This window comes from Myotis daubentonii, chromosome 8, assembly GCF_963259705.1.
Source record: "Myotis daubentonii chromosome 8, mMyoDau2.1, whole genome shotgun sequence".
NCBI lineage: Eukaryota > Metazoa > Chordata > Mammalia > Chiroptera > Vespertilionidae > Myotis > Myotis daubentonii.
The window spans coordinates 87,605,507-87,618,141 of record NC_081847.1 but is presented as its reverse complement, the minus strand read 5'-3'; the positions used below and the strand labels follow the sequence as shown (position 1 = coordinate 87,618,141).

At 38.9% G+C, this 12,635-nt stretch overlaps 1 protein-coding gene across 1 annotated transcript in view; it reads right to left on the bottom strand.

The window, feature by feature from the left end:
- The window catches only part of DCC (DCC netrin 1 receptor), a 576,336-nt gene that overhangs the window by 457,879 nt on the left and 105,822 nt on the right, over positions 1-12,635 (bottom strand). The window contains exons 4-5 of the mRNA XM_059704942.1: positions 6,897-7,047; positions 5,158-5,294 (exon numbers count right to left, since the gene is read on the bottom strand). Of these exons, the coding sequence (XP_059560925.1) occupies positions 5,158-5,294; positions 6,897-7,047 (288 nt within the window). The remainder of the gene's footprint in view (positions 1-5,157; positions 5,295-6,896; positions 7,048-12,635) is intronic.

Below are 12,635 nucleotides of genomic sequence, written 5' to 3'. Positions count from 1 at the left end.
AAAGCATGGACGTATTTCTTGTATAAAATGTTCTGTCTGACTGGGAGTAACCTTAATTCCTCTGCTAACAAGCATATATGTTAAAAGATCAATACGGAGTCTTTTTTCTTTAGACTCAGTATGGCACATCTTCTTAATCTAAAGATCAATACAGAGTCTTCTTTCTTTGGACTCAGTATGGCACATCTTCTCAATCTAAGAATCAATACAGAGTCTTCTTTCTTTGGACTCAGTATGGCACATCTTCTCAATCTAAGTTCTGTACTATCCACCTTCTTACCCTACTTATCGTCTATAGGGGGGTCTGTAGCACCCTGTTGGAGTCCTATCCGTCCCGAGTGTGGGGTTCTCAATGGGGGGGGGCTTACCTAAGGGAATCCTGTTCCAGGGGTTCCCAAAGGTGTGGACGGATTCGGCGAAGACTATCCACCCTCTTCCTACGGTGGAGTCTGATCCGTCCCGAGTGTGGGGGTTCACAATGGGGGAGAGGGGCTTACCTAGGGGAATCCTGTTCCAGGGGTTCCCAAAGGTGTGGACGGAGTCGGCGAAGACTATCCACCCTTTTCCTATGGTGGAGTCCTATCCATCCTGAGAGTGGGGCTTACCTAGGGGTCCCTGTTCGGGCGCCATATGCCGGGGTCCAACCCCAGCGGGTCCAGGGGTTCCCAAAGGCATGGACGGAGTCGGTGAAGAAGGAATGATACGGAGACAGCGTTCAGTTGATCAGCAGCCTAGCCAGGATCTCTAGCCCGGATCTCCAGAGAGGTTCTGCTTCGGATCACCAGCGAGGTTCTGTAGCCATGTTCCCTCGCTAGGTTCTCCAGCCAGGTTCTGTCCAGGCTCTCCAGTCAGGTTCAGTGTCCAGGTTCCAGTCAGGTTCTCCTGCCAATCTCTGTAGTCAGGTTCAGTCCAGGATCCCTTGCCATGTTCTCCCGCTAGGCTCTGTCTCTAGGCTCCGAGGCCAGTCCCTCTCCAGGATCCTCCAGCATGCTCTCTCCAGCGAAGTTCTTCTGTCTCTAGGCTCCGTGTAGGCTCTGTCTTCTTGATTCTGTTCTAAGTTCTGAGTCTTTCTGTCTTGTTACAACTGTATTTATACCAGTTGATTTAATCCTATCAATCTCTATTACAAAGGTTAGGGTGTTTCTTATCTCCATTCCAGGGAGAAAAGATTATGTAGTTTAAGCATGATTGTTCGTAGTTAAAGGGATTAATTACCCGCCTGGCACTTAGTTGAGGGGTTTTATTCCCTCCCTAACTTCAGGGGAAAATCCCTACCTGGGGATTCAACCTTTCTCGGAGAGGTGACCTTGGTTAAAACACAGCGCCAAGAAGGTGAGCAAACATATTAAGAACCATATGCCATATATGCCAGGTCCCTTGAAACAGCAAGGATGGACCGGCTCCCGGCAGAGCCCACAACCTGGGCATTGCCCCTCATCAGAATCTAACCCAGGACCCTTCAGTCCACAGGCTGATGCTCTATTCACTGAGCCAAACCGGCTAAGGCCAAAGGTAAACTTTCAATAGTATACTGAATAAATTGCTGTGGACCTCTTTAAAATAAATTCCAGAACACTTTCTGGAAAGTTCAAAAATGTTTTCATTTTCTCATGGATGTCAGACCTAATGGCTTCTACTGAAAAGTGACCTTTCCACCTACCTTCTTGTGTGTGTGTACATGGACAGTGCACAGGAATTATTCAAGGTTGGGCACTTTATTGGTTAAAGATCAAATACATTTTTAACGCATGCATGTATGCATCGATTCAGACAAGGATCAATCTAGACCTAAGGCAGTGGCAAATCTCGCTGTGCGTATGAATGTTTGCATGATGATGGAGGTGAGTAGATATAGGGAATAATGAATATATTTTCAGAAATGGTAATTATAATTCTTCAGTCATAAAGTGGACTTTTTACAAATAAAAATGGACAGACTCCTGCTCTGTAGCTCATTATGGCAGTAGTGATTCAAATGAAACAGAAGCTAGAACCATATCAGAGAGCCTGGCTCTGCATCCTCTCCAGGACCCGTCCTTCTCCCCCTCACCCCCCACCCGGCTGCTGGCTTTATGCTCTATCTTTTATGAGAATAGAGACTATCAACTCCTCATATCTTCACTGATTCCAAGTTTACATTATGAAAAAATCTTAGTCATAAGGCATTAGAGCAACTGATTGTATACATTTGTGGTGATACTAAAATCCCATTTAAGCCAGACTTCAAACCTTTGTTAGCCTTCCCAGAACCTATGTGGTGCATGTACTCAAAACTTGTTCACCAATAACATATTGATGGATATTCCAATAGGTCATAATCATTAACATAAATGGTTATTTTCTTGTTGTTTTTCATCTTCCACTTAAAAGAATATTAAGTTCTATTTTCCAAATAAATTCAGCCCTGCCAGATTAACTTTATATCAGAATAGTCAAAGAATATATCAAAAATTTTATTATATTGATACTTATTTTAAAGCCTGAGTAGAACAGTTAAAACAGCATTATAACCACCTCCTGAATTAAATTATGCCTTCTACAATAGTTATAAATTATACGATGGTTGTAGGGAAATCTTTAAAATGTATACCCAGTTATTAGGAAGATTCAACCCCCCTCCCCCGCTCCCCCAAAAAACCCACGCCCAAAACACCCAAGATATAAACACAGTTCCATCTATTTTTAGAAATGAGTACCGCTTCTAATTTATACATTCAATGCATAATCACATCTAGATTTTTGTAAATAAGGTGATCCATTTAGAACAAAAATGTAAGTCTAAAGCCCACAAAGCCAGCAGCCATTAAAAAAAAAAAAAAAAAAGACGTGGTACCATATATAAAATATAATTATTTTTTAAATTTAAAAAAATGAAAAAAATACACATGGAGCATACACAGCATAGTTACTATTCTTCCTATGGAAAGAGTGCCTACAAATCAACAAAATGAAGATGACTATTTCCATAAAAGTAAAAAGATGAAAAATGACATTAAAACTATAAAAAGAAACCTGAATTTAATAGAGATGCAAACTAGAAAAAGAAGACTTAATTTTATAAAAATTTTAAATAAGCAAATATTGGGGGCTAGGAAAGAATGTACTCATGATGACAGGCAAATTCTTTTTTAAAATATACTTTCATCGATTTCAGAAAGGAAGAGAGAGGGGGAGAGAGAGAGAGAGAGAAATATCAATGATGAGAGAGAATCATTCATCAGCTGCCTCCTGCACGTCCTACACTGGAGATTGAGCATGCAACCCAGGCATGTGTCCTGACCAGGAATCGAATCATGATCTCTTGGTTCATAGGTTGATGCTCAACCACTGAGCCAGGCTGACCTTGGTGACAGGCAAATTCTTGCACTGCTAGTGAGAATACAACTGTTTCTGCTTTACTTTTCTTTAAGTTATAAGCAAATAAATAACAAAGATATACTTATAAAAATGATCATCTCAGTGTTTGTTTTTGTTAAGTTAAACTTGGAAACAAGATAATCCTCAATAATAAAGAACTGAAGGACACAAACATGCACAGGAACACACAGAGGAATGTGCATGAATGTCAATATGTGTGCAGATATTTAGATCTGTACAGATATTTCTAGGCTAATTCTGTAGTCTCAAAAATCAGAATTTACATATTTATCATAGATACCAATGAGGCATTACATATTTAAATACTGTGCATTCGTTTGATATATAATTTGACTTCATGCATTTGCAATTAGAGGCTTACCTATGATCATTATGAATTGTATTGCATCCCATAACTGTTTTTGCCTTATGATCTGTAATACACCTTACAAGATAATTTCTATGGTAGCCATTCTATGTTACTGTACTTTGATGTTACAAATATAAAATTTTTTGCTTCACCAAAAACTTCCATCTATAATAATAAAAGTATAACGTGCTAACTAGACTGGACGACCTCCGGTTGAAGCCAGGGCTGCGAGGGCCGAGCCCCTTGCATGAATTTCATGCACCAAGCCTCTGGTATAAGAATAAATGAAATTGTTGTCATTTTAAAGACAGATGACATTTAAGTTAGAATAACATTACCTCCAAAACCAAAGAATGAAAGTCCTTTGCCTATTCTTAGTTTAATATTTATGGTTTGATCAAGGAATAAACAAGTCCATTGCCTCATCCATCATATGCATTATTACCCTAAATACAGATTAAAACATTTTAAAAATAAACTTTAAGCTCACAAAGCAGAATGGATAGCATAATGATATTATGATATGTGCTAGCAGATATAATCAGTGTATCAAATCTTTTCCTTTTTACTGAATAAATTTTCAAGGGCCTATGATTTTTCCTGGGCTCTTTAAAAGGTAAGAAGATTTACTCCAGAGGAAAACTAATTCGAGGACTGGTAGACAATTTTTTGTTGTTACAGGAAAAATCAATTGAAATTCAAATGTTAATGTACTTTCTCCAAACTACATAATTCAAAGAAACTGGCCTAAAAACAATCTGGAGTAGAGATAAAATATGCATCCCATTTGAGTACCTACCATACATAAGAATTATTAATTTGCAATGATAGCCAGTGACCCTTCTTCTTGGAATAATATGAACCCATCTGTGGTCCTAAAATTTCTTTAAATTGGATTCTTGCCATGTAAGTTTTCTTTAGATGTATTTGATTTTTATGATTCACTTGCAAGAAAACATCTATAGTCCTTCCATCTCAACAAAGCAATTTCAGCAACACATCTGAACTTACTCTCAGATACCCTGTCATCTCAAATGACAACTGACTTTTCTATTGAGGTTCATATTTGTCATGCAATTTATCTCATTCACTTCATTTCTTTTCCCCAGGTAATATATTTTGCAATATCGCATTTATTTCTTTAACACATTTGTTAAATAATAATTTTGGTAGTTTTCAGTTGTATCACTGAAATAAATAAAAAGACTACAGTGTGATGAATCTGGATTTTAATCAATGAGCAAGTATTCAAACACTGCATTTAACCCCTATGCAATTAATCAAAGCAGAGCAAGGCTGCAAGTGGAGTATTGAGGGGGCAATTTTCCACTAAAAAAAAAAAGGAAGCAATTCGGCAATAAGCAGTTGAAGCATCGTGGTGATATATTTTGAAGGATACCATGTAAACTCATTTCAAGCCATTAACTTACCCAAGACGGTAAGCTCTGCAGAAGCACTGATATTCTCGTTTTTATATGTGACAACGCAGGTGTAAGTTCCACTGTCATCATCTGTCACATTGGAGATAAGCAAGTTGCTTCCACCCAATAGTGAATACTTTTTGGACCTGTAAGACATAAACATATGAAATTAGAGCGTTAACGAACAAACCCATCTATCAACAAGGTACTCAAAGGTTTACATGAACTCCACGAAAATTCAAATTATAAAGCTGAAAAGAAATTCTGTATCATAGGGGCTTGATGGTATGGCAGTCATTGGTGAGAAATTTCTTCAAGGTAAACCACTCCCATTGGAAGGCTGTGTGCAGTGATTGAAGAACTGAAGTAGATTAAACTTGGCACTAATGTTAGTGCTGCGAAGAATGTATAGATAATCTGGGCCAGTTCTTTCATTTTGGATTTGAAAGCTGCAAGGTCCTGAGAAGTTGTTCCCCACCGCGGAGGTCAATGTCCTGTGGCCTCCATCCTACTTAGCAGCCTTTGTACAAGGCCCTTTCACACTGCGCCAGCAATGCCCGCTATGCTCAGGGACACATTGTGATACTCTGCAGATGGGAAGGGTTTCCGCATGCTTTCATATTCTCAGAACTATTGTGATACCATACCATTTATTAAATACTTGAGGCCCAGTACATGAATCCATGCACGGGTGGGGTCCGGCCAGCCCGCTGTGATTGGGGTGGGGTGGGGGCAATAGAGGACGTGGCCAGCAGGGGGAAAGGGCCACGGGAGATTGGCCGACCAGCCCACCCCCCTGGTCGAACTCCTGGTCGAGAGACATTTGCATATTAGCTTTCCTTTATATAGGATTTAAAGTAAATGACATTTACAGATTAACTTATTGTCTCTGCATCTATCAAACCATAGAAAATAAATGTGTTGAAAAGGAGCATGCCAAACCTCAAAATCAATGAAATTAATTTCTTAAGTGAAACCATTCAATCAAAATGTTTCAGACTAAGTGTTCCATTCTATTTAAGAGTTTATTTTCTAACTATGCCTTAATATTAATGTCCAATGATTCAAACCTGGCCAACTCCTTTTCCTGCCTTATCTGAAATATTCGCTGTAGAGAAGATAGTGAGAGAGATCATTGGAGCTAAGAAAAGTTACAGAAACCTACTATATTTGAATGTAATATTTTTATTCAAGAAATGTTGGTTTCTTAAGAAATATTTCACTCTCTATATGGTTCCTTAGGATGAGACCTTCCAACTATCTTTGCTGAAGACTCTTGGGGGAGAATTATCTTAATGACAACCTGGCTTTAAAAATTTCCTTTTAGAATTGATCTCATGAATTTTGACTATTCCTTGCCCTTTATCTAAGTGGGTAAATGTCTTTCAGATACTGTATGTCAAGGAATGTGGGAAAATATTCAATCATTATCAAAGACCCTGCCCTAACTGGTTTGGCTCAGTGGATAGAGCGTCAGCCTGCGGACTGAGGGGTCCCAGGTTCGATTCTGGTCAAGGGCATGTACCTTGGTTGCAGGCACATCCCCAAGAGGGGGTGTGCAGGAGGCAGCTGATCGATGTTTCTCTCTCGATATTTCTAACTCTCTATCCCTCTCCCTTCCTCTCTGTAAAAAGTCAATAAAATTTATTTTTCTTTAAAAAAGACCCTAATATTTGTAGGCATCTATATCAAGCTAGAGCAAGATAAACAGTAGCATATACTTCACAGAAGCCCTAAAGTTACAATACCGGAGTTGGACAACTTCCTCTCCTCGTAACCAGGTGAAGCTCGGGGGAGGGTAGCCGGACACACAGCACTCCAGGACAGCATCCTTTCCTTCGACGGCTACCACATTGGAGGGTCTTTGCAGGAAATAAAGCTGCCTATGCAATCCTGGGTCTGTGGAGGGAAAACACAGGGTCACATTTAAACAACAAACAAACATATTGTTATTTATTTCAGAGAGAAAGGGAGAGAGAGAGAGAGAGAGAGAGAGAGAGAGAGAGAGAGAGAGAGAGAGAGAGATAGAAACATCAATGATGAGAGAGTCATTGATTGGCTGCCTCCTGCACACCCCACACTGGGGATCAAGCCCTCAACCAGGGCATGTGTCCTGGAATCGAACCATGACCTCCTGGTTCATAGGTTGATGCTTGCCGGCTGGGCCACAGGCTCATATATTTTATGAAAAACATTGCAAAGGTAAATAATGTAGCTCGATCATTTTTGTTCCTAGCAAGATCCCGTGATAGAAATGAAGGACCGAACAATGGACAGATGCCAATATAACTTATGAAATGAATTCCTAAAAGGGTTTTTCTGCCCTTTGTTTCTAGAATTATGATATTAAAATACTCTTAGCTATTGATGACCTCATGGTATAAGGCAAAGGGAAAATCATGAGACTACAAGGCACTCCTCTGGGCCACAGGCCTTGTTGCTTTGTCCTTATTAGAGAACAAGACAATATTGTCAGTGACTAAATGTTATGGCTCCAAACTTTCCATAGGTGCAGTTTGTCTGCCTCTAATATCTCTTCCACTTCCTTCTGCTTTATTGCTTCTGTGGATTGGGAAATAGGATAAGCAAACATGTTAGAATTATGTTAAATAACACACAGGTGCAGAGAATTAGAATATAGAAGGTATGAGAAAATATCTGCTGTCTTCTCAAAGGAAGTTACACGAAAGTTTGTTTTTCATAATAATACTAGAGGCCTGGTGCACGAAATCATGCACAGGTAGGGTCCCTCATCTTGGCCAGTGATCAGGGCCAATTGCGGGGGGGGGGGGGCGGCTGACCAGGGGGAGGGACCGCCGAAAGTTGGCCAGCCATAGGAGGTTGGCTGTGGGAGGGCACTCACCACTGGGGCAGCTCCTGTGTTGAGCATCTGCCCCCTGGTGGTCAGTGCACATCATAGCAACCAGTTGACCGGTCATTCAGTCGCTTAGGGTTTTATATATATAGATGTTTGGCTCTTTCTAAGCCTTGTGTTTATTTTTAATTTTTAATTTTTAACAACTTTACAGAGACTGAGACTCTAAATAAATAAAGTGCCCCTGCACCCTTCCACTTCACCCACTGCACCTTCTACTACATAAGCTCTTTATAAATCTTGGGTATTCACTCCTTATCAGATGTCTCATTGGCGGATATGGTCTCCCATTCAGTGGGTTGTCTTTTTAATCAGTTGATGGTTTCCTTAACTGTGCAAAACCTTTTTAGTTTGATGGAGTCCAGTTTGTTTATTTTTTCTTTTGTTTTCCTTGTCCAAGGAGGAATATCAGAAAAAATATTGCTACTAGAAATGTCTGAGATTTTACTGCCTATGTTTTCTTTTAAGATTTTTATGGTTTCACGTGTAACATTTAAGCCTTTTATACATTTTGTGTTTATTCTTATGTGTGGTGTCAGAAGAAAATGTTACCTTTGGGAAGAGAAATTTGGTTTCACTTCTCCAAAGATATTTCTCTAATCTAATAAACTATGAAAGTTTTAAGAAAAAAAAAAGCTAATAGAAATGTTTTCAATAGGAAAAAGTTCATATGATTCACAACACGGTGATAGATTAACTAGAATCACAAATTGTTCGAGTCCTCCATTCCAGAATCAAAGGTCTTTCTCATGATTTAGATCTGGCCTCACCCTGAATCTTGCTTTGACCAATAGATGGTGGTGGAAAATACACTCTGAATTCTGGAGTCAAGGCCTCAAGAGGCCTGAAAGTTTCTTTCTTTCTTTCTAACTCATTAAATGGAATATTTGGCCCACTTCAGCTTAGTCTGTTATCTGAATTAGAGAAAACTGATCTGCAATGAGTAGGAAAATGAATAATGATGTGAAAGTAGATCTCAAACTGTTTGATCTCAATAACCATGTACTCTTAAAATTGATTGAGGACTCCAAACTTTTTTGCTTATGCAGGTTATACCTACACATATTTGCCATATTCAAAATGAAAAAAAAATGAGATATTTTTAAAATATTTATTTATTAAATATGTATTTACCCATTGCCAAAAATAACAACACCACCCTTGTTCTGGCCAGGGGGCTCAGTTGGTTGGAGCATCGTCCTATATACCAAAAAGGTTGCAGGTTTGATTCCTGGTGGGGAGCAGAAACCTGTAGATAACAGATCAATGTTTCTCTCTCACATTGATATTTCTCTTTCTCTCTCTCCTGTCCTCTCTCTCTAAAATCAATAATAATTTTTTAAAAACCCTCTATTTTCCAAAACAAAAAATATTAGTGAGAAGAGTGGTAGTACTTTACACAGGGTGGCACAAAAGTAGGTTCCTAGCTGGGTGTACACAAAACACAGAGTTTATCTTTACACTATCTATTAATTATTGTATTATTTTCCACATGAACAACTATAAACCTACTTTTGCCCTACCCTGCACTTTTGAAAATATTTAAATGAGTGGTTTAATAGGAAATACTAGTAACTAGATTTTTGCGTTATTTCCTGCACTTTGACCTGATATGTTGATTTGGTTGAATTACACGAAAATAACTGACTTCAAACAGATATGCAGTTGGAAAAGAGAAGTACATTTTAATAGTGTTTTCAGGTAATGGTAAATTTTATCCTTTAACTCTAAACCAAAACTCAATACCTAATTTCTTGAAAGTTTGTTTTTATGTGGAATCTGGCACCATATTGATAACCATTCTATGCTATACTATATAAAAACCCACTGGTCTCTCTTGCACTTTGAAAACATCTTTTACCCATGCATGATTTTGGCACATCAATCAATAGTAATCTGGAATGGTACACTGAGTTAGACAGATCTTCCAAATGTTGAAACATTGCATCATACACTACCACAAAACCTCATCTGCTACCATCACCACCAATCCCATCAAAAGCCCTCAGAATGTTGTGAAGGTGTCAAGTTCCTAGGAGAGGACACAGGTTTTCCAAATTTCTAATTTAGCCTAAAAACTTGAATTCATCCTTGGCACCTAATACTATTTTCCTTGAACTGACTGGCCCACTTCATTTATTTTTGAGAAAATGTCTAACTAATACCCTAGTCTGCATAGCTCCAGTTTTTCTGTTGATTGTCCTCTCAGGTGAAAATGGTGTCCATGGGGGAATAAGGCAGCTAATTCAGCTTGAAACTCAAATGTCCACAAAAGTGTTTATCCCTCAAAAAACCATTGTATCTTCATACCCTTCATGTTTGGATATGCCGACTATTAAAAAGATGTTTTTAAGGATGAAGATATTAATATAATTAACAACTTTTACTGCTTCATCAATGACATTCTTAAGTCAACATAGAGGAAAAAACACACACACACAAAATATTATCTTGAAAATAAGTTTCACCTCACAGATCTGAAATCCTCTCAAGAAATGCCATTGGACCACACACTGAGAACTGATGTAGGCACGTCTCAACAAATTAGCTCTTCTTCGGAGACACTCACAAAACCCATTTCCTTTCAATGTGGGGCTAGTTTTACATGTTTCAAGTAGCAATTGATAAACTAAATTTACTTCATCCTCCTCCCCTTCTTTTTCCTCCTCTTTCTCATCAAAATCATTAACAACCTCATTATTTTTCATTTAGGCCATTCAAAACTTAAGTATTTCCAATCCCTGTCTTTGAGCAATAGGTTATTAAAAGGTAAGAAACATCTTAGATCAGATTACCTGACACATTTACCCACGCTTCACATACTCAGAAATAAAAATTCACTGTCTTCACGGCCCATGTCCTAAAGAGACCCAGGAAGGCACACCATGAAGGCAGAGAGAGCATGTTCTGTTTAGAGGCATTTTTATCCCTGAAAACTAGTTTCCATTGGACATTACACTGGCCAAGTTCATTGAGTCTGTGAGGCTATATCTGGCTCCTTGCTTTCACGGGGTTTCCCAAATGGCTTGGGGCCACACATTTTTGTCTTCCCTCATAGGAAGAGAACAGGATGACTGTATAAATGATCCAAGCCCGGGTATGTGATAGAGTGAAAGGTAACTATAATATTCTGAGACAGGAGGTGTGGAATGCAGGCACACCCTGCTATGGCAGTGACTTTCTTTTAATGAGGCCGTGTCCCTAAATCAGCATTACTAAACTTACATGGCTGAGGCTTAAGAATAACTGAGGCAGAGAGAAATTTAATTATGGACTGTTGGCATCTGTGTCAGCAAGAACATAATACTGGTTTGCACAGCTTAATAACTGTCTTCCTTAAAATAACCAGTACTTGCTTTTGACTCATATGCTTTCCTAACGCAAACCCTTTTTGTTTTCTGATTGGAAATGAAAGGATACTGCCCACTCCAATGGGGTATTCTCTTCGATTTCTTCCCACGCATAAGAGTTACAAATTAATTTAACTTCACAGACCGAGTTTCCTGGATTTCAAGCTAACTTACTGCTTGCTCACCTTCTGGCTGCTTAGCAGCCACATTGAGTTTTCTTTTAGGAAATTCAGCAGGTGCTATGTGTCTTCACACACAAGTGGGTGCTACGTAGCATACCTTATCTGAGGTGCTGGATTTTTTACAAATTGAAGTCAAGACCCTCCAACAGCAAAAAGATTATGACTTGTTTTGTTGTGATCCTCCCTGCATTGCAGTGTTCTGGGGCTGTGTTGTGTGCTCCGAGTGAAACATTCCATGAAACGCCCCTAATTCTGTTTAGAGTGTCTTTCATTAAGACCTGCCTAATCTCTGGAATCAAAATTTATTTAACACCAAACAGAAACCTCCATGTGGCCAAAAGCCAAGGAGCTCTGAACAGAGCGGGAAAAGGGAGCGATTTCCCAGGAGCTGTTATTCATCATCTATGATTCTGTTACTTTCCTTCCTCATTTACACCAATTCAGGACTAAATATGACACTCCTTGTCTGTACATACTCCCACATCTGTTCATATTTCCTCTTTCTTTTTCCATGTGCTCGCGCGTGCACACACGCACACATGCATACACACACATACTGCTAATTGTAGTTAGAGTTTGGAGGAAGAAAGGAGAGCATCTATTCTTATCACTGGCATATGGCCAAATCCCTTCTGTCTCACAGGCACATTTTGAGTCTGTCAGTAGCAGGCCTGAAGGAAGTGATTTTTTCATTTATAGATTTTTGTTTCTAAATTTTACAGCTGACAGTTGAATCCCAGAAAACAAATGTTGCTATTGTGATGTGTCAAAATTAATTTAGAGAACCCAGAAATCTTCATAATTTATACAAATGTGTAAAATTACATTTAAAACATTCCAGAAAAGTAGATTTTTTATTCTAACTCCCTTTTTTATATAAAGAATCAATAAAGGTATGCCTGTATATCATGACATAGTGTTTTTTTTGTTTATGTTTTTTTATGTTCCAGGAATAAATTGAGGTAAAACAAGACCAGAGGAGGAAGGTGCACAGGCTCGCTCATTCATCTGTGTGACCTCTGCATTCACTGGGTATAGGTTTGGCTTCTACGTGCCTTCAGAGAAAGCCTCTGTGTAAGT